At 43.2% G+C, this 25,330-nt stretch overlaps 3 protein-coding genes across 9 annotated transcripts; 2 read left to right on the top strand and 1 right to left on the bottom strand.

The window, feature by feature from the left end:
- Positions 1 to 4,538: 4,538 nt before the first annotated feature.
- Positions 4,539 to 19,102, top strand: LOC148715203 (putative disease resistance protein RGA4). Of its 7 annotated transcripts, XR_016413158.1 has the most exons (4): positions 4,539 to 8,084; positions 9,393 to 9,495; positions 10,609 to 10,672; positions 17,886 to 19,102. XR_016413158.1 is itself a non-coding variant. In XM_039119828.3 (2 exons), the coding sequence occupies exon 1, from the start codon at positions 4,636 to 4,638 to the stop codon at positions 8,044 to 8,046; it is 3,411 nt and encodes a 1,136-aa protein (XP_038975756.3). In that variant the 5' UTR covers positions 4,539 to 4,635; the 3' UTR covers positions 8,047 to 8,084; positions 18,551 to 19,102. The 7 variants fall into 7 exon arrangements, 2 of the variants coding, with proteins under 2 accessions (XP_038975756.3, XP_089786814.1); XR_016413160.1 differs by lacking the exons at positions 9,393 to 9,495; positions 10,609 to 10,672 and adding an exon at positions 8,302 to 8,495 and having other exon boundaries at positions 18,551 to 19,102; XR_016413159.1 differs by lacking the exons at positions 9,393 to 9,495; positions 10,609 to 10,672 and adding an exon at positions 8,302 to 8,558 and having other exon boundaries at positions 18,551 to 19,102.
- On the top strand, positions 11,169 to 13,015 carry LOC149768609 (uncharacterized). The gene is made up of 3 exons (XM_089930643.1): positions 11,169 to 12,566; positions 12,619 to 12,684; positions 12,752 to 13,015. Exons 1-3 carry the CDS (start codon positions 11,169 to 11,171, stop codon positions 13,013 to 13,015), a joined length of 1,728 nt encoding a protein of 575 aa, XP_089786769.1.
- A 3,776-nt stretch (positions 19,103 to 22,878) lies between the features above and the next one.
- Positions 22,879 to 23,994, bottom strand: LOC120106773 (pyruvate decarboxylase 1-like). The gene is made up of 4 exons (XM_088723338.2): positions 23,668 to 23,994; positions 23,294 to 23,382; positions 23,069 to 23,173; positions 22,879 to 22,937 (listed from the first exon to the last, which is right to left on the bottom strand). The coding sequence occupies exons 1-3, from the start codon at positions 23,818 to 23,820 to the stop codon at positions 23,086 to 23,088; spliced, it is 330 nt and encodes a 109-aa protein (XP_088579464.1). The 5' UTR covers positions 23,821 to 23,994; the 3' UTR covers positions 22,879 to 22,937; positions 23,069 to 23,085.
- Between the last annotated feature and the right edge of the window lie 1,336 nt (positions 23,995 to 25,330).

Below are 25,330 nucleotides of genomic sequence, written 5' to 3'. Positions count from 1 at the left end.
CCATTGCTTGCCTTGAGTTGAGTTCTATAAAGGTTGTCTTATCTCAAACCTTGAGTCTTATGAAAATATGCTGAAACTTATAGAAAATATATTTTCGAGATTGACAATTTTATTGAACATTATCTTCAAATTCTAAACTCTTGAATAGGAACGATCAATTAAGGGAGAGAAAGAAAATTTCAGAAAGAAAGATCATATGAAACTTAATCGCATAAATCCATAACTAAAGGAGAGAGAAAGAATACTAAAATGAAAAGTGATCCTAATACTCTCCAATATGTATCATCTGAAATTTAATCTGAAAATCTTTACGATACACCTTGAGGCTTGTTAGTTGGTTAGTATATCTTATGCATCAATCATGAACCAAATTGCAATTCAAATAGTTGATCTTAAGAGCCTCTAATTTAATGAAAAAGGGGGAGAATAATGTGTTGAATTTTCTTGAGTATCTCTTAGAAAATCTATTTTGAAATTCACTAATGAGTCCTAATTGGCTTGCTCTTTAGAACTTCAATTTTGTACCAATTCATATTTTTTATGGATCAAATTGTGCTTATTTTCTAAAGGAATAAAAGAAAGTCTTTAAAAGAGCTCTGAGATGTATCAAAAATTGCATGAATCCATATTTTGGTATTTGTGCCCCAATGCTCTTATTATCATAAAAGAACTTTGAAGTCATTAAGAATTAATGATCCAACATGATGATATGTTTTTAAAGTATATAAGTTTTGATCTTATACTCTGAAAATTAATTAAATTGCTCTCATGTTGATAAAATACTTAATATATTGGGCAAAAGATCTTAAATGAACAAGCTTTCATACTTATTATTGAAGAGAGGTTAGATTTCTATTCATGCTTTCTTTGATTATCATTCGTGGTACTTCTTGAATTAACTTAAGAAAGATTCCACCTACACTTGATTTGAAAACTATCTTTGGAATCACATTCGATGTGTTCTGAAATTATCTTAATTGGCTCTGATCTATGCTCATTAATCTTATTCTAATATTATTGCCTTGAGTTATATGATTCATATCCTTGCAATAATTTGACATGCAAATCAGAGTACAATAAGAAAAAGAAATATTTGAGTATTCTTATCTTTGTGCTTAATGTTTCACTATCTTTTTGATGTTGTCAAAAAGGGGGAGAAATATCTAGGTATATGCTCATAATGCTTTATGTGTTGATTATGTTAAGTTGATTAAATCTAAAGCATTATCATGAAGTATATTTTAAAGATATATATTTTCTACTTCAAACAACTTAGCTATGCATTACTTCTAGAACACAATATATTTTATATTGCATATACTCCAAATTTTGTCATCATCAAAAAGGGGGAGACTGATGACCCAAAGATTGATTTAAAGATTGATTTTGATGATCACAAAATCTTGAAGTATAAATACTAATGTTTGTGTTGCAAGAAGAAAGATAATTTGTTTTGCAAGGAACATAGCAAGTTGGAAAAATACAAGAAGACCTCAAAAGCTCTCAAGAAGAGTTGGAAGAAAGCTACACTTCATTAGCCCAAGTTTCAAGTTCAAAGGATTCAAGTTGGAGGAGCAAATTCAAAGGAAAATTCAAAAGAATAGTCCTCGAGTCGACTCCTGAAGAATTCGAGTCGACTCCAATGCTTGCCGAGTTGACTCCAGGGTAGTACGAGTCGACTCCAGGGAGTAACAGACAGAAAGACAGAGAAGCTATTTTGGACCCTGAGAGCCGAGTCGACTCCTGAAGAACTCGAGTCGACTCCGATGGCTGGCAAGTCAACTCCTAAGGAAGCGAGAGTCGACTCCCAGAGGAAAATAAGGCAAAAGTCAGAGAGCAAATTTCGGACACTGTGAGCCGAGTCGACTCCCGCAAAGTCCGAGTCGTCTCCAAGACAGCGCAACCCCAAAGACAGAAGACGGTATTTTCGTCTCTGAGAGGCGAGTCGACTCCAAGACAGTTCGAGTCCACTCCAAGGCAGCGCGACCCCAAAAGACAGAAGACTGTTTTTTCGGATACTGAGAGCCAAGTCGACTCCGAGACAGTTTGAGTCGACTCCGAGACGGCACAAGTCAACAGACAGAAGATCAGAATTTCTAGGTCTGAGCGTCGAGTCGACTCCCAGAATTTCCGAGTCGACTCGAGTGAGCAAACTTGAAAAATACATCTCAGAATTTCTTAGAACGAGTCGTCTCCAAAAATGCCAGGTCAGCTCCGGACATTGGGGAGTCGACTCCAGGTTGAGTCGAGTCGACTCCAAGTCGAGACAGCACTTTAATTCAAATCCGGAATAGTTGCCGAGCCGTCTCCAGAAAAGCATGAGTCGACTCCTGCAACAGGCGAGTCGACTCCAGATCGCGCGAGTCGACTCCGATCCCAACGGAAACATTGTCAAGAGTTGCAGACTGTGCACAACGGCTCTATTTTTGTCTCTAACGGCTAGATTTTTGTTTCCACGACATCTAAAGCTATAAAATCAAGAGGAGAGCTAGGGGAGAAGGAATGGAAGTGGGAGAGAACACTTAGGAAAGAGATCTCAAAGAAAAATCTCCCAAGAGCACAAAAAGGCCATTCAAAGCAAAATAAAGAGAAGAAGAGCATCCGAGTGAATCCCAAAGCTTCCTCTCCAACTGTGTGCTGCCTCAGTGATCCTCTACCTCGTGCGAAATCAGAAGAGGGTCAAGTAAAGAAGAAGCCGAGTTTCCTCATCTACACAACTTGTTTGAGGGCTTCTCTTTACTCTATTTATTTATATTGTTATATTTGCTTGTTTAAGAAGCTTTGATTTGTTTTAAACTTTTTGTTCTAATATCTTGTAACTTGATTCAATCAAGGGATTGAATCAAGGGGTTAAGGTTTGTTGGTGAGCCGAAGGAAAAACCAACGTTGTAAGGTTGTGGTTAGTGAGCATTTGGGAAAACCAACTGGGTTGATTGTGAACCCGGAAAACAATCGTTGTAAGGTTGTGGTTGGTGAGCCTTTGGGAAAACCAACTGGGTTTGATTGTGAACCCGGAAAAACAATCGGTTGGTTCTAGTCGGTGAGCCAGTGAAAACCGACCGAGTTCGTTGTAATCTCGCAAAACAACAAGTTGGGTTGTGAGCTTGTAAAACAACCGGCTGTAATCTGTAGGATTATAGTGAAATTCCCAAGAGGTCTTGGGGAGTGGATGTAGGTGCTGGGGTGCACCGAACCACTATATGTTTGTTGTGTTTGTGATGCTTCTTGTCATTGTCTAACTTACTCACTTACTTACTTAGATAAATTGCTTGCTTAACTCTTATCCGCGCATCCTTTAGTTGCAAGCATATTCAATTTACTTAATCAATTCTCATTCAATACATCAAACTGTTGCTAAGTTTAAATTTCACTGTGCATCTATACAACTTAGCATAATTAATTAAAAAGTTTCAGAAGTAGTATAAAAGTATTTAAAAGACCCAATTCACCCCTCCTCTTGGGTCGTATCTACTGGGCAACACGGAGGATCGTGCACGAGGCCGAGGGAGCTTGGGCTCGCTGTCGACCCCGTGACGCTTCCCGAGGTTGAGGGAGCTTGGGCTCGCTGTCGACTCAGCGGGGTATCCCGACCTTAGTCGGGGGATCGTGCACGAGGCCGAGGGAGCTTGGGCTCGCTGTCGACCCCGCGACGCTTTCCGAGGTCGAGGGAGTTTGGGCTTGCTGTCGACTCAGCGGAGCATCCCGACCTTAGTCGGAGGATCGTGCACGAGGCCGAGGGCTCACTGCCGACCCCGCGATGCTTTCCGAGGTCGAGGGAGCTTGGGCTCGCTGTCGACTCAGCGGGGCATCCCGATCTTAGTCGGGGGACCGCGGGTTCTAAAATTTAAGTCGGATCAGGTCGGGTCGGGTCGACCCGTCGACCCATTTGCAGCCTTAGCGGCATATTCTATTTCCTATCGTATTTTTAGAGCGTTTATGGCATCTCTAATTCTCTTAGCTCTCGCTATTAAGTTTAGCCTTGTGTATGATGTATGAAAGCCAATACTTGCAGTAACTTTGCACTCTCTATAGTTCTCAAAGCACTCCAAATTCTTTTATTCATATGTTTGTATGGGTCCAAAGCAGCTAGTGCATGATCTATCGGTGGATTTGCGTAAAGAAAAATGAATTCTTTCTCCGCATAAGGTACAACCTCTATTTATAAATCACTAACCCATGATGATGGTGAGTTCGGATCCGCTGCTTTGTGCCGTCCATAGCATAACTGATTCCTCTCATGGTAGCCTTTCTTGGTAATAGTGTTGTTCTGAAGAAAACTAGCCCTTTTAATTTCTACGTGGTCAACATCAAGGACAAGCAATGTGAAATAATTGCTCGCACCGTCATTAGATTCACATTATAAACTTGCGACTTGGAGTCTAGCGTCATTTTCAAAATCTGCATTTGTCCAGTTGCAATATTGTACGTACCTAACATGCTGTATTTTATTTTATTGTATTTCATTTTGCTAAAAATGCTATATTTTATTCAATTGATGCATTGGTAGACGAGCACGCGGTCTTCAATTGATGCACCTTGTCGGTAGGTTTAATCACACCGCCTAAAATTGCAAGCTTCCCGTCTTCAGGTCACGGAGAGCAAGACTACCACTGTGCACCCGGAGTGTCCTCCAATATGGATATGGGGATGATCGGAATGATAGTCGGAGGATGGTTTGCAACCTGCGTCGTAAATAAACTGGCTGAGAAGGTTTCGCTGCATTTAGACGACCAATATGATCTGCTCACGGGTGCGAAGGCTATGGCGGAGGATGTAAAGGCCAGGCTTCCTCGTATCCGAGCCGTGATCCAGGCAGCGGAGGGGAGGCCGATCAGGGACCCAGCTCTGGCCACATGGCTGAGGCAACTCAAAGATGCTGCCTACGAGGCTGACGACGTGCTGGATGAGCTTGAATTCAAGGAGCTTCATGATAAGCTGCACGGCAAGAGCAAGGTGAGCGACTTCGTATCCCCCGCTGTTAAGCTTCTCAAGCATTTTATAATGTCCGATGATGACCTGAAAAACTTGAAGAATCTTGCGGGAAATCTTGAAAAGATTTATCTTGATATCAATTGTATGGAAGAACAATTAAAGGACTACAACTCACAGCAGAGGAGTGTGACCAGAGAGACCAGCTCGATTATCCAGGACATTGTGGTTGGGAGAGACAGAGAGAGAGACATGATATTAGATGTGTTGTTGCATTTAGCTGATGAACCGGATTCTAGCATCAAAAGTGGGGCTGGGAGTAGTAGCTACCCGAGTCTTGGTGTTCTTCCTATAGTAGGCATTGGGGGTGTTGGCAAGACTGCTCTGGCTCAACTTATTTATAATGATGAAAGAGTAGCAAGGCATTTTGAGCTGAGGAAGTGGGTCTATGTGTCTGACAATTTTGATGTCAAGCGAATTTCTAAAGAGCTGACATATGACTCGGTGCACGACCGAATCCCGGACGATATTAGTTTGGATGGCATTCTAGGGAAAGTTGGAGATGCTACAAGGAACAAGAGGTTTTTGTTTGTCCTTGATGATGTGTGGGATGAGATAGGTAGCAAGTGGAGAGAACTCCGAGGTGTCTTAACATCTGGAGCGAAAGGAAGCATGGTTCTGGTGACAACACAGAGTCCAGTAGTAGCAGAAGTTATGGGCACGATGGACCCGATAGAATTGAAGAGCCTACCGGAAGATGACTACTGGATACTTTTCGAACATTGCGCGTTCGGTGAAAAAATTCTTGAGGAAGAGCGAAGGGAAAAATTGCAAACAATAGGAAGGAAAATATCTGAAAAACTACATGGTTTACCTCTAGCTGGAAAGGTACTGGGAAGTTTATTGAACTCGAAACTGGATGAGGATTACTGGAAGATGATCTTAGAAAGTGAGTGGTGGGAACATGAATATGTTTTAGACAATATCCTTCCATCTCTGGCTTTAAGTTACGAACACTTGAATGCAAATCTAAAGCAATGCTTCGCTTACTGTTCCATATTTCCCAGGAGCTATGTTTTCGAAAAAGACCGGTTAGTCCAGATGTGGATGGCTCAAGGTTTTATCCAGAACAGGAGTCGGGTAAGAATGAGAATGGAAGACATCGGGGGTCAGATATTTGACGAATTAACTCGCAGGTACTTTTTTCTACCAACTCCGACAGACAAGTATGTGATGCATGGTCTGATAAGAGAATTGGCAGTTTATGTTTCGTTGGATGAGTGTTTGGTCATCAGTGATGAGAAAGGAGAAATTCCGGAGACAATTCGCCACCTGGCTCTGAGGATTGATAAAAAAATGGATGCAATTATGGACACATGTAGACTTCAAAATCTACGGTCCATTTTATTCTTTGGTGATTGTGATTCTAAAAGATTTTCCATTTTTCTTGACGGCATGTTAAAACAATCAAAAAGCCTGCGTGTCTTGGATTTATCTTACAGTCAGGTAAAGCTGAAGAAGCTACCGGATGCTATCAGTGGGTTATCACATCTAAGGTACTTAGATGTCTCCTACACTAAGATCAAACAGCTGCCCAAATCATTTGGTAGGCTTTGCCATCTTCAAGTTCTGAGGATGCGATCCTGCCACCTTAAAAGGTTGCCCGAAGACATGAACAAATTAATCAACTTGCGGCATTTATATGGAGAAGCGGACACAATTTCTCTAATTACTGGGATTGGAGATCTTATCAACCTTCAAGAATTAGAGGAATTCCAAGTCACAAAGAAGAGGCGACATGAGATTGGAGAGTTGAAGGGCTTGAGAAATCTTCGGAGACGGCTTGCGATCAAGAATCTTGAGAATGTCAATAGTAAGGAGGAGGCCATGGAGGCGATGTTGAAAGACAAAGAACACCTAACTGCATTGCATTTAGTAAAGAATTTAGATCCAAGAAGACTTCCTGATGCGGAGAAGGAGATATTTGAAGGCCTCCAACCACATCCCAGTCTTAAAGAGCTGAGGATCAGGGGCTATGTAGGTACCAGATTTCCAACTTGGTTGGTGGAAAGCAAGTTTCTCACCAATCTAGAATTTATTTCTCTAGATTCTTGTGGCAGGTTGGAGAGTCTGCCGCCACTAGGGCAGCTGCCTTTCCTCAAGGATCTTTCTATTAATAACATGCCTGCCGTAAAACGAATTGGTCGTGAAATTTATGGTGACACTGGCGTGGCATTTCCATCCCTCGAGGTACTGACATTTGATAACTTGAAGGAATGGGAGGAGTGGTTGGAAGCAGATGGCGCACAATTTTTACCCCGCCTCCGTATATTCCACCTCCAAGGTTGCTACAAGCTAAGGAAAGTTCCCCTCCTCTTCCTGTCCTCATCGCTTGTAGAGCTCCGAATCGAATCCTGTGGTGACTTCGGCAATGCACTGCCCGGATGTTTGCAGAGTCTCACCTCTCTCACCAACCTACGGATTAAGGATTACCACGCCCAAGTATCTCTTTGTTTATCACATTTGAGTGCTCTCAAACATATGGAACTTTGGAATTGCCGGGAGATGAGGTTAGTTGGGGGTGGGTTACGGTTCCTTACTACTCTTGAAAGCCTAGAACTCTCAGCATGTCCTAAGCTCATCGAGTCATCAGAACCTGTGCAGCTCCACGAGGAGCAGGGACTGCGAACTCTCAATTCTCTCAACATAGACGACACGAACCTTGGTCAAAATCTGTGGATTCTGTTGGGAAGCGTTCCCTCACTGCAGCGGATGTCTATTACTTTGTGTAATGTTATGGCCAACTTTACAAGGGAACAGGAGCTATGGTTCCAGCAACTGACATCCCTTCAAGAGCTGAATATTCAATACTGCGAGAACCTTGAAAGCCTACCTACTTCTTTGGCAAATTTTCCCTCTATCAGGAAGTTAGATATATCCAGCTGCCCTAAGGTTAGCTCACTCCCAGGGAATGGCCTGTCTACTTCGCTCAAAGAATTACACATCGATGGATGCCCTTTGTTGAAGGATCGATGCCAAAGAGGAGGAGCTGATTGGCCAAAGATTGCTCGCATACCTTTAATACGTATTGATTCCGAAACCATACAGATGCTGTGAAAAGAGAATTCGATGCCGCTCCTACATCCATTCTTCAGGTAACCTTCAAGTTCAGTATATAGATACATGTGCACGTATATATCCTAGTTACATTTTTGCATTCTTTATGTATTAGTGACTCCAGATTACGACTATATACAAGGATAATAGCTTCACAAAGTCCTTATTTTCTAGATTTTTTCTTCGTTTTGTTTAGTCGGTTCATATTTCCACGGCTTTAAGAAATATCCTCATTATCTTTTTTTGATCGAGCAGCGAAACAGCCACCCAGATTTATTAAGAAAGTAAAAATACAGGGAAGTTATAGGAAGAGGGGGGAGGTGGAAGATTAGAGGTTTGCAGGATCTGGAAACACTAGGATCAGAATAACAAAACAGAGGATCTGAAAATGCTCTTGCAAGGTAAAAGTATACCAGCCTCTGAAATTCGGCTGAGTAAAACATGAAGATGTAATTTCCTTTTACAGCACTGGATGATGCAATCAAGGGATCTTCATGTCATCTATACCACCTGTTACTTATGTAGAGACCCACGTTTGAGTTGGGCCGGCCTCTGAGAAGGGCGGCCCAACTCGTGAAAATGGGGGAGGGAGTCTCCCGAATCGAAAAGCTCCCTCCCCTGTTTTTCGGAAGCCTTCCCCTCCTCCCGAATCCACCGGGAAGGAGGATCTTAGGGCGATAAAAACCTACCGAATCAGGAAGATCTCCTCTCTCTCTTCCCCTAGGGCATCAACCGAGGGCTTCTACACACAGAAGGAAAAAAAAAAAAAAAAGAGAGGAAGAGATCGGGTTTCTACCTTGCCGTGGGGAGGATCGGAGCTTTCGCCATCGATCCGGTCGGGAGGACCTTGCCGGAGGCAAGGTGAGCATCTTCTCCCTCTCCTCCATCATCTTTGGCCCTTATCTCCTTGGGGAATGAGGCCGGAAAGCTGCCGGGTTGATGGAGAAGCCGACGCCTTGTTCGGCCTTCTCCTCTCTCGTTCCGGCCGGTCGTCACCGGTCGGGGACACACCGCCGGCACACCGGCCCTGCCACAGGCCGACGACCAGGGGCGTCGCCAGCCGTGGGCCACCGGCGGCCGAACCTCCTTCTCCCCTTTCCGTCGGGAAGAAGGAAGAAGAGAGGAAGAGAAAGGGTCTTTTCCCTCTCTTTCTCTTATTATATAACCCTTTTATTATATTATCTGTTTATTGTTGTTGGGTTTCCTTTTACTCTTGGATCAGGGAGATCATGGATTGTTGAATAGTCTTGGAATACTAGATTTTAGAGGACCCTTTAGAGGATTAAACAGGGGTCCTGGATTATCATATATCTTGAGTAAATTTTAATGATGATTTGGTTCTGTAGGGGAACAATCTGTTGGACGAGAGGACGTTGAGCAGGATTCTGTGCATTCCGGTTCTTTATCGCCGTGAGGGCGGGTGATTGGTTGTCTAAATTTTCAACAAAGGTAAGGATCCTTGTACACCAATCCTGCATGATATAATTTTTTTTATATATATATATACTTAGATATATATGATATGCTATGATCCAGACAAATCAAAAAATAGTTTTATTAAATTATATTTTGATCGTGTTGGCTTGTGGTTGATATTATGATCGTATTCGCTTGTGGTTGGTATCATGATGGATGCATGCATGCGCATAACCTACACCTACATAATTGGACTGATGGATGTGGTGCTCTAAACTAATCATGTGATATTGGTTGCCTCGTCACGGGCTGGAAACGTGATCGTGGTTAGTTTAAAGCCGGAAATAAATAAAAAGAAATTGATGTGTGGATGTAAACTGGATTGCATGAAAAGGGACTTTGGGTTTATCTTGTTATTATGGCAGGCCCCGTCACAGGCTAAAAATGTGGTACTTTGGTAGGCCCCGTCACAGGCTAGAAATGTGGAACTATAATATGCAGGCCCCGCCACAGGCTGAAAATGTGATACTTTGGTAGGCCCCCTCACAGGCTAGAAATGTGGAACTATAATGTGCAGGCTCCGCCACAGGCTGAAAATGTGATACTTTGGTAGGCCCCCTCACAGGCTAGAAATGTGGAACTATAATGTGCAGGCCCCGCCACAGGCTGAAAATGTGATACTTTGATAGGCCCCATCACAGGCTAGAAATGTGGAACTATAGTGTGCAGGCCCCGCCACAGGCTGAAAATGTGATAATTTGGTTGCCCCACCACAGGCTGAGAAATGTGACTAAGATTTGACCCAAAGTCAGAAAGATAATTGATCCGGATCAAGTTAACATGGAATGGGAAGAAAAAGCATTGAAAATAGTCATAGTTATTTATAAGCTATATATATACTATATCATTCTTATGTGGCCAGATTTTCATTGATGTTTGATGTATAATTATGGACTTTTATTGATGCTTGATGTTCATAATTATATTGATTATTTGAGTCTTATGGAAACTGTTTAAGATTTCATGAAATGTGCATCGAGTTGTCGTGGTTTTCGAATTCATATTATTATTGTGTTGGTATGGATGTGTAGGGATTCTTACTGGGCTGTAAAGCTCACCCCCCTTTTTCTTCTTTTTCTTTACCAGAGTTGCAGGATGCATAGTTTTGGATGGGATGGGCGCAGAGTGCGAGCACCAGAGTCATTAGTTAGTTAGTTGTTTATCCTTCTTTGATGTCGATGAACATTTGAAGATCTTGTAATTGAACTAATTTGTTTATTTGGACATGTCGGACTGCTCTATTTGAATTACTAGATTAATTGTGGATTTATTGAAATTTTTGGTTAATCATAGGCCTTGCATGATCTTTAGGGCACTGCTCTAGGGCTCATGCGGCCGGTCGCGTACCGAACCCGGGTGCTGGGTTCGGGGCATGACAGAGTGGTATCAGAGCCAGGTTAAGGTATTCTAGGGTTTAGGTTCAGATGAGAGTGAATGGGGAGAAGAATATTAAATGACTTACTAAAGTACTCCATAGATACATTTTCTTTGCAATCTTAAAATGTTAAAAGTAACTTGTGTAGGTTGATATGGCACGAGGGAGTGGACGTGGGCGTAATAGGAGGCCGACTCACTTTGCCGATGGCTCCGCTGCTTGGACGCCCTCCGAACAACAAGAAGGTGCTCCACCCTCGCCAGCCAGGAGTATGCACCCGCAGGAACACCACGTCAACCCTGTTGGTAGTGCTCTGGAAATGGGAACCCCGGAAACTCCAAGGACAGGAACCTCGGGTGAGCCTGGAATTCAGCCTAACGAACCACTGAGTGCTTCTCAGATGATGCAAACAATGATGCAACAACAAGCTACTTCCCGTTCAGACATGATGAGAATGATGGAGATGCAACAACGCTTCATGGAACAGCAGCAACAATTCATGCAGCAACAGTTACAACATCAGCAGCAGCAGGTGACTCCTCAGTATCTACAGGGGGCTACAAGTCGGCAAGAGCATCATGTCAGTTTGGCAGAATTCAAAAAGTTTGCACCTTCAGCTTTTAAAGGCACTTCTGACCCTTTAGAGGCTGAGACTTGGCTGAATGAAATGGAAAAAGTTTTCAATGCCCTGAGATGCCCTGATGAGGATAGGGTCACTTTTGCTACATTTATGCTGCTGGGAGAAGCGGATATTTGGTGGAATGTGGAAAGAGGAAGGATGGGACAGAATGCTACATCTTTGACTTGGAAAGGATTTAAGGAGCTTTTCCATGATAAGTATATTCCCCAAAGCGTGAGACGGCAGAAATTCCGAGAGTTTACCCGGTTAGAGCAGGGGAATATGACGGTCGCAGAGTATGCTGCAAAGTTTGAGGAACTGGCTAGGTATGCCCCAGGACAGGTGGAGAATGAAAGAGAACGAGCTGAAAAGTTTGAAAGTGGACTTAGAGCCCGAATCAGACAACAGGTGTCTACCTTCGAGCTTTCTTCCTACAAGGATGTGGTTAACAAGGCTTTGCTAGTTGAAAGGGGCTTGAATGACACTCAAGAAGAGAGGAAAAGAATTTTGAAAAAGAGAAACAGACAAGCTGAGTTACAAAATAAGCATGGCAAAAATACTGAATTCAGGCCCAAGAAACAAACTACTGTGAATGATAAGGCTCAGCGCAAGGATACTGTGAAATGCTATAGATGTGGTGGACCCCACTATCAGAGCGAGTGCAACTGGTTCAATGGGAATTGCTTTTCGTGTGGCCAGCAGGGCCACAGGGCAAATACATGTCCTAATCGCAGTGAGCAACAGGCTCGACAAATGTCTCAGCCTATTCCGGGAGCTCCAGCAAATCAAGTATCTCAGAATGAACAACAACGAGGAGGACAGCAGAGGCCTAGAACTCAGGGTCGAGTCTATGCTCTCACACAACACGATGCCGACGCCTCTAACACCATGGTGACAGGTACAATTGAAATCTCATCCATGAATGCCTATATTTTGATTGATCCTGGAGCTACTCATTCTTTTGTATCTGCTGATTTTGTTGGAAGAAATAGTACATTGATTTCTTTGCCACTAGAGACTGAACTGTGTGTCTCCATCCCTAATGGAGATGTAATCTTAGTTAACTCTGTCTGCAAAGATTGTATCTGAATATTGAAGGCAGGGAAATGAAAGCAGATTTACTAGTCCTAGGGATGAAGGATTTCGACATGATCCTTGGGATGGACTGGTTAGCAGCATATCATGCCATTGTTGACTGCTTCGAGAAAACAGTAAAATTTTAAATCTCTGGTCAGCCAGAGTTTACTTTTAGTGGCAACAGAGTGTTACCTCCGCCAAAAGTAATCTCAGCCATACAGGCCAAGCGACTCCTTCGGAAAGGTGATGAAGGATTCTTAGCCGTGATAATGGGCACCCAACTGGAAGAACTCAAGCTAGAAGACATTCCCATTGTGAGGGAATATCCAGATGTCTTTCCAGAGGATTTGCCAGGATTACCTCCTGATAGAGAGGTTGAATTCTCCATTGATTTGATTCCTGGCACTGGACCGATTTTCTAAGGCCCCATACCGGATGGCTCCAGCTGAATTAAAAGTGCTAAAGGAACAACTACAGGAGCTGTTGGACAAGGGTTTCATCAGGCCTAGTGTTTCTCCTTGGGGTGCTCCTGTACTATTTGTGAAAAAGAAAGATGGCAGTTTTCGGCTTTGCATAGATTATCGAGAAATAAATGGAGTGACAGTGCGGAACAAATACCCTTTACCGAGAATTGATGATTTGTTCGATCAACTGCAAGGGGCACAAATCTTCTCAAAACTTGATCTACACTCCGGATATCACCAGTTGAGAATAAAGGCTGAAGACATACCAAAGACAGCATTCAGAACTAGATATGGACACTATGAGTTTTTGGTTATGCCCTTCGGGTTAACAAATGCACCAGCAACCTTTATGGATCTTATGAATCGGGTGTTCAAACCCTATCTAGATCAATTTGTGGTAGTATTTATTGATGACATTCTAGTCTATTCAAAAAGTCCACAAGAGCATGAGGAGCATTTGAGGATAGTATTACAAACTCTTAGAGAAAACAAGCTTTATGGCAAGTTGCAGAAATGTGAGTTCTGGTTAAACAGTATCACCTTTCTCGGGCACGTGATCTCCAAGGATGGCATCTCTGTCGACCCAAAGAAAGTAGAGGCAGTAGTTGATTAGAGTAGACCTACTAATGTGTCCGAGGTGCGCAGTTTTTTGGGAATGGCGGGATACTATCGGAGATTTGTTGAGGGATTCTCTCGTATTGCCATGCCTCTATCCGCCTAACCCAAAAGCAAGTAAAATTTGAATGGAAGGAGGATTGTGAGCAGAGTTTTCAGGAGTTGAAAAGACGATTGGTGACAGCTCCGATATTGGCCCTTCCATCTGGAACAGGAGGCTTCAACATCTATAGTGATGCATCACGCAAGGGCCTCGGTTGTGTTCTTATGCAGAATGAGAAGGTGATAGCCTATGCTTCTAGACAGTTGAAACCATATGAGCTGAATTACCCTACACATGATTTGGAGTTAGCAGCTGTGATCTTTGCTTTAAAAATATGGAGGCACTATTTATATGGTGAACATTGTGAAATTTTTACGGACCACAAAAGTTTGAAGTATATCTATACTCAAAAGGAGCTGAATTTGAGGCAAAGAAGATGGTTAGAGCTATTAAAAGATTATGATCTAACTATCAATTACCATCCGGGAAAAGCAAATGTTGTGGCCGATGCTCTAAGCAGGAAATCTTCAAGTAAATTAGCGGCTCTGATCACTATACAAAGAAACATTTTGTTAGACTTGGAGAGATATGAAATTGAAGTACGACTGCATGATCCTCAAGTACGACTTGCTAATCTTATAGTGCAGCCTACCTTGATTGAAAGGATTAAGTCATCTCAAAAAGAGGATTCAGAATTACAGAGGGTAAGGGGAACAGTAGAGTCTGGTGTTCAAAGCGAATTCCATGTGCATGAGAATGGTTCCTTAAGATTCGGTAGCAGATTGTGCGTCCCTAAAGTTCCAGAATTAAGGAATGAAATTTTAGAGGAGGCTCATAGCTCGGCTTATACAATGCATCCAGGAGGCACAAAGATGTATCAGAATTTAAAGAAACATTTTTGGTGGAGTGGTATGAAAAAGGATATTGCTCAATTTGTAGCCCAGTGTTTAGTATGTCAGCAGGTAAAAGCAGAACATCAGAGACCTGCGGGACCATTACAATCTTTACTTATTCCTCAATGGAAGTGGGAGCATATCACCATGGACTTTGTGACTAGCTTGCCAAAAACCCTACGAGGTAATGATGCCGTGTGGGTAATTGTTGACCGACTAACCAAATCAGCACACTTTTTGCCTTTCAGAGTTGGTTTCTCCTCAGAGAGATTGGCAGGCTTATATATAGAGCATATTGTGAAGTTGCATGGGGTCCCAGTTACCATTGTGTCAAACAGAGACAGTAGATTTGTATCACAGTTTTGGAAGAGTCTTCATAAGGCTCTTGGAACCAAATTGAGCTTTAGCACAGCTTTCCACCCCCAAACCGATGGACAGTCAGAAAGAACCATCCAGATTTTGGAAGACATGTTGAGATCCTGTGTTATGGATCTAGGAGGAGCATGGGATGGCCACTTATCACTAATAGAGTTTGCTTACAATAATAGCTATCAAGCAAGTATACAAATGGCTCCTTTTGAGGCGTTGTACGGCCGGAAGTGCCGATCTCCTATTTGTTGGGATGACGTGGGTGAGAGGAAATTGTTAGGTCCAGAGATAGTACAACAGACTGTTGATAAGGTGCAAGTGATCAGAGAACGACTTCGTACAGCTCAGAGTCGCCAGAAGAGTTATGCTGATAATAGAAGGAGAGAATTGGAATTTCAAATTGGAGATCATGTTTTCTTGAGAGTGTCACCTACAAAAGGTGTGATGAGATTTGGGGTTCGTGGCAAATTAAGCCCTAGATATGTTGGTCCGTTTGAGATTTTGGACAAGGTTGGGAAGGTGGTGTATCGACTGGCTTTACCACCGGCTTTATCCGGTGTGCACAATGTTTTTCATGTGTCAATGTTGAAGAAATATGTTCCAGATCCGAGTCATGTGGTAGCATATGAGCCATTACATCTTCAGGAGGATCTGACCTATGAGGAGTTCCCGGTACGAATTGTGGACAGAAAAGATCAGGTACTACGACATCGAACCATTCCTTTTGTGAAGGTACAATGGAATAATCATATGGAGAAGGAGGCTACTTGGGAGCTCGAAGAAGAGATGAAAGTCAAGTATCCGCAGCTTTTTGAAACCTCAGGTATGTCAATTTCGAGGACGAAATTTTTTTTTAGGAGGGGAGAATGTAGAGACCCACGTTTGAGTTGGGCCGGCCTCTGAGAAGGGCGGCCCAACTCGTGAAAATGGGGGAGGGAGTCTCCCGAATCGAAAAGCTCCCTCCCCTGTTTTTCGGAAGCCTTCCCCTCCTCCCGAATCCACCGGGAAGGAGGATCTTAGGGCGATAAAAACCTACCGAATCAGGAAGATCTCCTCTCTCTCTTTCCCTAGGGCATCAACCGAGGGCTTCTACACACAGAAGAAAAAAAAAAAAAAAGAGAGGAAGAGATCGGGTTTCTACCTTGCCGTGGGGAGGATCGGAGCTTTCGCCATCGATCCGGTCGGGAGGACCTTGCCGGAGGCAAGGTGAGCATCTTCTCCCTCTCCTCCATCATCTTTGGCCCTTATCTCCTTGGGGAATGAGGCCGGAAAGCTGCCGGGTTGATGGAGAAGCCGACGCCTTGTTCGGCCTTCTCCTCTCTTGTTCCGGCCGGTCGTCACCGGTCGGGGACACACCGCCGGCACACCGGCCCTGCCACAGGCCGACGACCAGGGGCGTCGCCAGCCGTGGGCCACCGGCGGCCGAACCTCCTTCTCCCCTTTCCGTCGGGAAGAAGGAAGAAGAGAGAAAGAGAAAGGGTCTTTTCCCTCTCTTTCTCTTATTATATAACCCTTTTATTATATTATCTGTTTATTGTTGTTGGGTTTCCTTTTACTCTTGGATCAGGGAGATCATGGATTGTTGAATAGTCTTGGAATACTAGATTTTAGAGGACCCTTTAGAGGATTAAACAGGGGTCCTGGATTATCATATATCTTGAGTAAATTTTAATGATGATTTGGTTCTGTAGGGGAACAATCTGTTGGACGAGAGGACGTTGAGCAGGATTCTGTGCATTCCGGTTCTTTATCGCCGTGAGGGCGGGTGATTGGTTGTCTAAATTTTCAACAAAGGTAAGGATCCTTGTACACCAATCCTGCATGATATAATTTTATATATATATATATATATACTTAGATATATATGATATGCTATGATCCAGACAAATCAAAAATAGTTTTATTAAATTATATTTTGATCGTGTTGGCTTGTGGTTGATATTATGATCGTATTCGCTTGTGGTTGGTATCATGATGGATGCATGCATGCGCATAACCTACACCTACATAATTGGACTGATGGATGTGGTGCTCTAAACTAATCATGTGATATTGGTTGCCTCGTCACGGGCTGGAAACGTGATCGTGGTTAGTTTAAAGCCGGAAATAAATAAAAAGAAATTGATGTGTGGATGTAAACTGGATTGCATGAAAAGGGACTTTGGGTTTATCTTGTTATTATGGCAGGCCCCGTCACAGGCTAAAAATGTGGTACTTTGGTAGGCCCCCTCACAGACTAGAAATGTGGAACTATAATGTGCAGGCCCCGCCACAGGCTGAAAATGTGGTACTTTGGTAGGCCCCCTCACAGGCTAGAAATGTGGAACTATAATGTGCAGGCCCCACCACAGGCTGAAAATGTGATACTTTGGTAGGCCCCCTCACAGGCTAGAAATGTGGAACTATAATGTGCAGGCCCCGCCACAGGCTGAAAATGTGTTACTTTGGTAGGCCCCCTCACAGGCTAGAAATGTGGAACTATAATGTGCAGGCCCCGCCACAAGCTGAAAATGTGATACTTTGGTTGCCCCACCACAGGCTGAGAAATGTGACTAAGATTTGACCCAAAGTCGGAAAGATAATTGATTCGGATCAAGTTAACATGGAATGGGAAGAAAAAGCATTGAAAATAGTCATAGTGATTTATAAGCTATATATATACTATATCATTCTTATGTGGCCAGATTTTCATTGATGTTTGATGTATAATTATGGACTTTTATTGATGCTTGATGTTCATAATTATATTGATTATTTGAGTCTTATGGAAACTGTTTAAGATTTCATGAAATGTGCATCGATTTGTCGTGGTTTTCGAATTCATATTATTATTGTGTTGGTATGGATGTGTAGGGATTCTTACTGGGCTATAAAGCTCACCCCCCTTTTTCTTCTTTTTCTTTACCAGAGTTGCAGGATGCATAGTTTTGGATGGGATGGGCGCAGAGTGCGAGCACCAGAGTCATTAGTTAGTTAGTTGTTTATCCTTCTTTGATGTCGATAAACATTTGAAGATCTTGTAATTGAACTAATTTGTTTATTTGGACATGTCGGACTGCTCTATTTGAATTACTAGATTAATTGTGGATTTATTGAAATTTTTGGTTAATCATAGGCCTTGCATGATCTTTAGGGCACTGCTCTAGGGCTCATGCGGCCGGTCGCGTACCGGACCCGAGTGCTGGGTTCGGGGCGTGACAACTTAATTATTAACATGTTGTTTAAGCACGCATTTAATGTTTCGGTCTATAACTCTGGTTTCAATTGTTCCTTGAAATATCTTTGTTGGTGCAATCTCTGCGAGGAAGCAACTCACCTTGTATTCCTCCACACAGACGTAAAATAAAGTCTTATGGTTGCTGGTCATGCATCTGTAGCAAGCTTGTTTTAATTAAGTGGTTAGCTAGTTCAGCTATTCCTATTGATCTCAGCTAGCCGCCTATGTTTTGCATCTGAGCTTATGCTATTAATATTTACTAGATTTCTTGAGTTCTGATGGTACTATGTGTTTATAGTTGCTTCATTATGGTGCTAACTTCATGCTGCATTCAATTTTTTCAAATCCTTTCACAGGCACCAGATCTGGATATTGTAATACAGGTTCGCTTCGTCAGTCACTTCCAATCCTTGAGCAACTTGGGGTCTACAGAACTTTCACTAGGTCCCCTTGCGGATCGATCTTCTTCTATTTGGGAAGTTCACAGCCAATGAATTCTTCACATGGAAGCCGAGCCCTCCATGCAAGTCGAGCCTTATCTGAATCCACCGAAGTTGTTTCAAACCATCCATTATCACCTCATCTGCCTCTGAAGAAGCCACAGCTGAGTGCAGCATATTCAATTTCGCATCGTTTATTTGGAGCTGCTGTAGCATCCTCTATCTTGTTAATTCCTGCTGCTATGAAGTTTAGCCTTTTGTATGTTGTATGAAAGCCAATTTCTGAAGTTGCTTCCGAGAGAGCTTTTTCACAATCTGTTGAAACCAAATATCTGGATCTGTTTGTAGATGATAAACCCAGAGTATGGCATTCAAACTAGAATAGGTTCATGTTTTATTTGCAAATTACCATCCAGAATAAGTAGGAACCTGCTGCTAAAAATATCATTTTTCTAATTGTTTTTTCACTTTGGTTATTTATGTTTTTCAGTGTTGAAATTAGATTGTACTCATTTTGAGAAAAACTGTGGCAATGCCATTTTCTGCCTTTGAACCTGGAACCTCTCTCCAGTGCATGCCGAGAGCAGTGTGATGCCAACAAGCAGATCAAAGTTCTGTTGGCTTTGGTCCACCCTTACCTTTTGCAGTTTTTCCCTCTCTAGATATGTATTCAGGTGCAGGGTTTGTGGGATGCAGGATATCAAAGTTACCTTGGCCCCAAGAATGGTCCACTGAACACTTGCTTGGTTTCCTACAGAGAGAAATGATATGCTGGAATGCATTTCCATGACTTGTATTTTGAATTGAACATTTTGCTTGGAATTTCGAATTGAACATTCTTCTGGGAAATCTTTCCTGTGAAAACATGTTCAGATTTCACGAAGTCTGGCAAAATGGAATCTTTCAATGGGTAAAATGATTCTAGAAGAAACAATCTAGTAATCCAGTCATGAGAGAGAACTGTGAGATAAGTTCCTTGTTCTTGCAGTATGACTCTGAGAAGTTGTTTTTGAGAATAACTAGTTTCTATGCATGCACTTTCATATTGCCATTTCTTTTAAATGCATGCTTATTTCTTTGAAATTTTGTAAAATGAACAATTACTTAACTACCTTTTTTACGAGAGCTAGTGTTTCTTGTAAGCATGAATTTATAGCTTGGCGTCACCCAAAGGAGAATCCATCTATTGGTTCTCCATATTGCAATGCATCCATCCACTTTGCAAAAATTTTCTCAGCAGCTAATTTCATGTCATTATTCAAGAAGAAACCCTTGAGGCCCCAACCATAGGCCTTCTGAGCTAACAATAGTCCTAGTCTAATGACGACTTGAAGGGTTTTTAATAGGGACATCAGAGTCGTTCCTTCAGATGAGGGAGCCATCAGAGCCATTTACTCACACCGCACCAAAGTTTGACATCAGGGCCCCCAGATTGGGTCCATTTGAGTCTGCTACATTTTTATTTTGCTGCATTTTGCTTTTGTTTAATCTAGTCAATTTGGTCATTTGCTTTTGTTTTAGTCAAGTTAATTTGGTCAATTGTTTTGTAATTAAACAAGTCAATTGGGTTAGCTGTTAAGTAATGTAATTGGGTCAATTGATTGGATCAATTTTGGTAAGGGATTATTTGATGTAAGGGTCCAAGTTTGGTTAGTTGTTAATTGATTGAGTTGGTCAATTGATTAACTTGACTTGAGGGCCACGTTTGAGTCATGATGTAAGGCCTATTTAAAGGCCACACCCCATGAATTAGGGCATCAAGCATTGAATGAAATAATCCCTTCTTGGCTTTGGCCGACACCTCTTTCTTCTCCTTTGGCGTGAAGCCATCTTCTTCTTCCTCCTGCGTCTCCATAATCTCTTCTTCTTGTGTCTCCAAAACTCCTTCATCTCAATCCTATCCTTTCCTACCTTTTCCAGAGATCTTCATCAGTGGGACCTCGTCATCGGCATGCTTTCATCTTCTCCAAGAATGCCATCTTCAGCAAGAACTCCTTGACAAACTTGACAAACGAGGAGATCCTAGTGCTAGCCACCGGCCATACCACAACCATCTCTTCCCACGCGTGAACCCCACCCTCAACAAGTCCTTGGCCGTTAAGGACTTCTTCATCCACCATGCCACTTGCCCCCTTATCTCTCGCTTTTATGCCAACGCAATAGGATTTCTATTTCGGCTAGGAATCCACACACGCCAACCAAATCAGCCACCCCCTTTCCAAACCGCACTAGGATTCCTAGTCCAACTAGGAGTCCTCCCCTCACTACAAGAAAATTCATCTTTCCCGGCGCTTTTTATAATCTTTACCGACGCTTATAAGCGTCGGCTAAAGTTCCCGCAACGCAAACAGAAGCGTCGCAAAAGCGTTGGCGATACTAGAGTGGCAAAAGTTTTTGCCGACGCTAAGAGAAAGCGTCGGCAAAAACAAGGCTTTCCCGACGCTAAGGAAAGCGTCGGCAAAAATGACATTCGCCGGCGCTTTAAAGCATCCGGATGCCCAATTCTGTGTTTTTGCCGACGCTTTAAAGCGTCGGTAAATATCATTTTTGCCGACGCTCTCATTTGCGTCGGAAAATCTTTGTTTTTGCCGACGCTTTATTGCGTCGGTAAATGTATTTTTGCCGACGCTTTTCTAGCATCGGCGTAGGCGTGCCACAACTTTTATTTACCAACACTTTAAAGCGTCGGAATTGCTATTTTTTTAAAAAAAATAAAAATACGAATGTAAATTATAAACACACAGCATTATATAAACCCCTGACAATTAGCCAATACCAAATGTAGTAATAATAAGCCTACATTCCTTAAATGCTGACGAGCCTTGGATGCGTTAGATCACGAAACTGGGTACGATGGAGGAGAACTATTCCATTAGACACAGAAGAAACAAGAGGTCGCCTGGTACCTGGCCCCTGTTATTCTTGAAGAGAGGTTGCTAAATAAAACTGCTAGAAGAGAGGTTGCATATAGGTTTTTCTGCTAGAAGAGAGGTTGCATATAGCATATAGCAATTTCGTTTCAGCTTCGAGTGCATTTCTCCAGCAACATAATATCTACCGCATCAATAGAAACACTACTCATGTGTATTCACCTTGATCATAGGTGTGAATCAAACATGCAGAAGTATATATAATCACAGTCGAAGAAAACAGATTAACTGTAAGGGAAAACACATCACCATAATAAGCCCACTCCAAATAAAATAGCAAATCATAGGCAACTCAAACTTGCTACATTAAGTGATAAGAAACTATTGCTGGTTTGATTACTGAATGTAATCAGAAATCCAATGATTTGCCAACAAATAAAGGCATGGACCTGATACAATAATTTACAACAAACTACAAGACCATCAATCCTAACCTTCAAATTACCTGAAAGATTTGGAGGCTGCAGCTGACTACTGAAATACCAAGAGAAAGCAAATAACATATACATAGCTGAAGCACAGAAGATGTATAATGGGGCAAGCCACTAAAAAAACAATAGCCAGTCATCTCTCTCATTGCGATTCTATGAACTGGATTATTCACAAGCAAAAGCCAAATCAAGCATTTATCTCTGAATTGCATTGGTGTTCTCTATGGCAACTTCTTCTATTCCAGAAGATACCTGAGCAGCTCGCTCTATCAAATCTCTGCTCTTCCATTTTGTCCAGCTCGTTTGGTGCGCTCTGTGAGTGACAAGGGGATTGTGCTTGAGTTTCTCCTTCAGGTTCGAGTGAAAAGGGGAGTAGGAACAGGGGTCAAAAAGATGGAGCATTCATAGCCATACAAGACCTAACCCAACTTTTCAGGATCAGCAGAAAGAATTAAAATCCATTTAATAAATATTAAATGTAGTTGAGAGACCTAACTCTTCATCTAATTAGAAGCGAAATGTAGTAAAATGAATTATATAATGATTGATATGAACAATTAACTTAAAGAGAATCTTGTCAAAAAGATAATACCTGGCCCAGCATCTAGAAGTGTTTAAATATCAGTACTACAGTCTTTTGTGCCAAGCATGGCAATTTTACAAACGGACTCAACTATATAATCATTATGCATCAAAGGATTAAAATAGAAAGACTTCTCACCTTCTAGATTCCACAAGCAGAGCACGTTGTTCAGATGTTTTATCAGCACTAACATCTCTCTCTCTAGCAGTATAGCTGCACAAAAATAACCAGGCTACAGCAATCAGATGATCAGCAGGGCACAAAGATCGCAATGTATCATGTATTGATACTGTAATATGCAGAAATATAATGCTTCGGTGCCCACAACGGATCATTGTGGAAATATCCTGCGCCGTCACCTAAAGGAAGAAGAAAGAACAGTTGAGCAATGATGCAGAAGAGTTATTAAATGGTGGGTAAACATAGAAAACAGAAGCTCCCATCTCATCCTAACCAAACTGGAAACACTAACTCGGTGCATTAAGTATACCTGGAAGCTCCCATCTCCTATGCAAGCAATTGCACGTTTATCCTTGGCAGCTTGCGCATATCCAAGAGTGGCACCAACTGACCATCCAATAGACCCATACTGCATCTGGAACTCATATATGCATAATGTTATAGTATGAGCACAAGAGGCAGCTAAAGGTTCTAGAATTAGAAGATCAAATCATAGTCAACAATTTGACATAGAACTTACAAGAAGATTACTTACCCACAATTCTCCGGCAATCTAAGCTTTTGGCAGTTGAACCAAGAGTCACCAGTCTCTGAGATAACCGCCGTATCTCCACTCAACATGTTCTGCTCAAAGAGTGAGGGAGATAGAGAAGATTAAAAGTCGAAAGAAAAAAGCAGAACAAATTCAATCTCACAAGCTTCTGGCAAACTGAGGCTCACGGAGTAAACCCGTATATAGGCTAAATGCATAAGAAAATAGTGCCACTAAATTTAAATTTTAGACAAATTTGCAGCCAAAATAACAACGGGAAGTCTAGAACAGAAGGCAACCTTAACGAAAATTATTTGAAGAAAAGAATTGGTTAATAAGAGAACGATAGATAATAACAAAACTTGTCGAAGGCTTGCCTGGATATGCTTAAAAAGGATGTTGACCCTCAAAGGCTCATTGCTCTCGCGTTTGAGAGGAAGGCAGGGTGGTACAAAGATCCGTCGATAATTGTCCAAGGCTGTGGTATTCTTCTTGAGCTTCTGTGCAAGTGCAGTTAAGAAATCAGCCATGAAAACCCAACCGAAGGAAGGGCCATTACCAACAGTCACCCGGTTGGGCTGCACAATCACCGATTTCTCTTTCTTGATCAGCAAAGAATAACCCACAGAGCTGTAATCGTTGAAGATTGGGCCAACAAAGACATATGCATCAGCTGACTCCACAATCTCATCACAGAAATTGGTGCTGACCGCACCCCAGTAGGTCCCAATGAAATGGGGGTGGTGCTCTGGCACTAGCCCCTTCTAGGCTTGGAGGAGGGAGAGGAGGGAGGTGACAGTTTGGGGGAGGGGGGGAACGGGGTCGGAGATCTTGCGGCCGCGGACAGAGTGGGAGAGATCGGCGACGAAGCCAAGGAAGTGGCGGCTGGCGGCAGAGGAGATGGAGGCGGTGGGGCCGCCACAGGCGGAGCACACCGACGACGGCGGCGGGCTGGCCTCGGCCGCGGTGGCGGAGGTGGAGCAGACGGCGTCGCATGAAAAGTCGACGGAGGCGGCGGAGGAGGGGGAGGAGGGCTCGGCGTCGGTCATTTTTTGTGGGAGGTGATGCGGGGTTCGGAGGGAGAGGATGAAGAAGAATCGAGGCGACGGGAGGGGGGAAGGGAGAAGAATCGGGGCGAAGAAGAAACGAGAGAGGGCGAGAGAGCGAGAGAGAGAGAGAGAGAGAGAGAGAGAGAGAGAGAGAGGAGGCGGGATGGGTGCGGGCGGAGGGAGAGGAAGAACCGGTTTCTTGCAACAGAAGAAGGCCGGAGGGGAGGGAGGAGGAGGCAGAAGAAGGAGGAGGCAGAGGAGGGAGGAGGAGGCAGAGGAGGGCTTGATATGTCGATCGAGGATGGAGGAGGGGGGCGGACGCGGGTTTGGTTTTCAACAACGCTAATAAGCGTCGTTTTAGGCCAACTCTACGACGACGCTAACAAGCGTCGTATATTGCCGACGCTTTTAAAATGCGTCGGCTATTTTTGGCGCTCTGCGGAACATTGCCGATGCTTGCAGCAAGCGTCGGCAAAAACATGTCGTTAAAATCTCTTTTTTCTGTAGTGCCTTCATGTGGCCCACTGTGGTGTTTTTCTCCATATTTGCATATCTGATCCGCCATCCTCAGAGGCTTCTTTCCACCGTTTGCCATCTGCAACAGCCATCCCGACGCTCCTCTACGGTGTAAAAACCCAGAAAAAAAAAAAAAGAGAAAGGGATAACGGGCCGGCCCGAAAAGACCGGGCCCGTCTCCCTTTTATGATCGTGCCCTAGGCACGATCGTGGAAGAGGAGGAGGATTGCAGCAGGGGCGGCGGCGTGGGGTCTATCGCCGGAGGAGATCCAGCGCCGGAGCCGAGAACCGGCCGGCTGCGGAGGAAGCCGGAAGCTTTTCCCTCCCTCGGTGAAGATCCCCCACAAATCGGGAGAAGAAGCCTTGGACCCGCACGTGGAAACCCGAGCTTCCTCTCCGATTTTGTCGCCGGAAAGGCCGCCGGAGCACCCCCATCGGACAGAGGTAAGCGTGGCTTCTTCCTTGCGTTTCATTT

Source organism: Phoenix dactylifera, chromosome 1, assembly GCF_051530095.1.
Source record: "Phoenix dactylifera cultivar Ajwa chromosome 1, Ajwa_hap1_PhDact_Kaust_v1.1, whole genome shotgun sequence".
NCBI lineage: Eukaryota > Viridiplantae > Streptophyta > Magnoliopsida > Arecales > Arecaceae > Phoenix > Phoenix dactylifera.
Note: the sequence above shows the minus strand (reverse complement) of the source record. Positions and strands in the feature narration are given on the sequence as shown.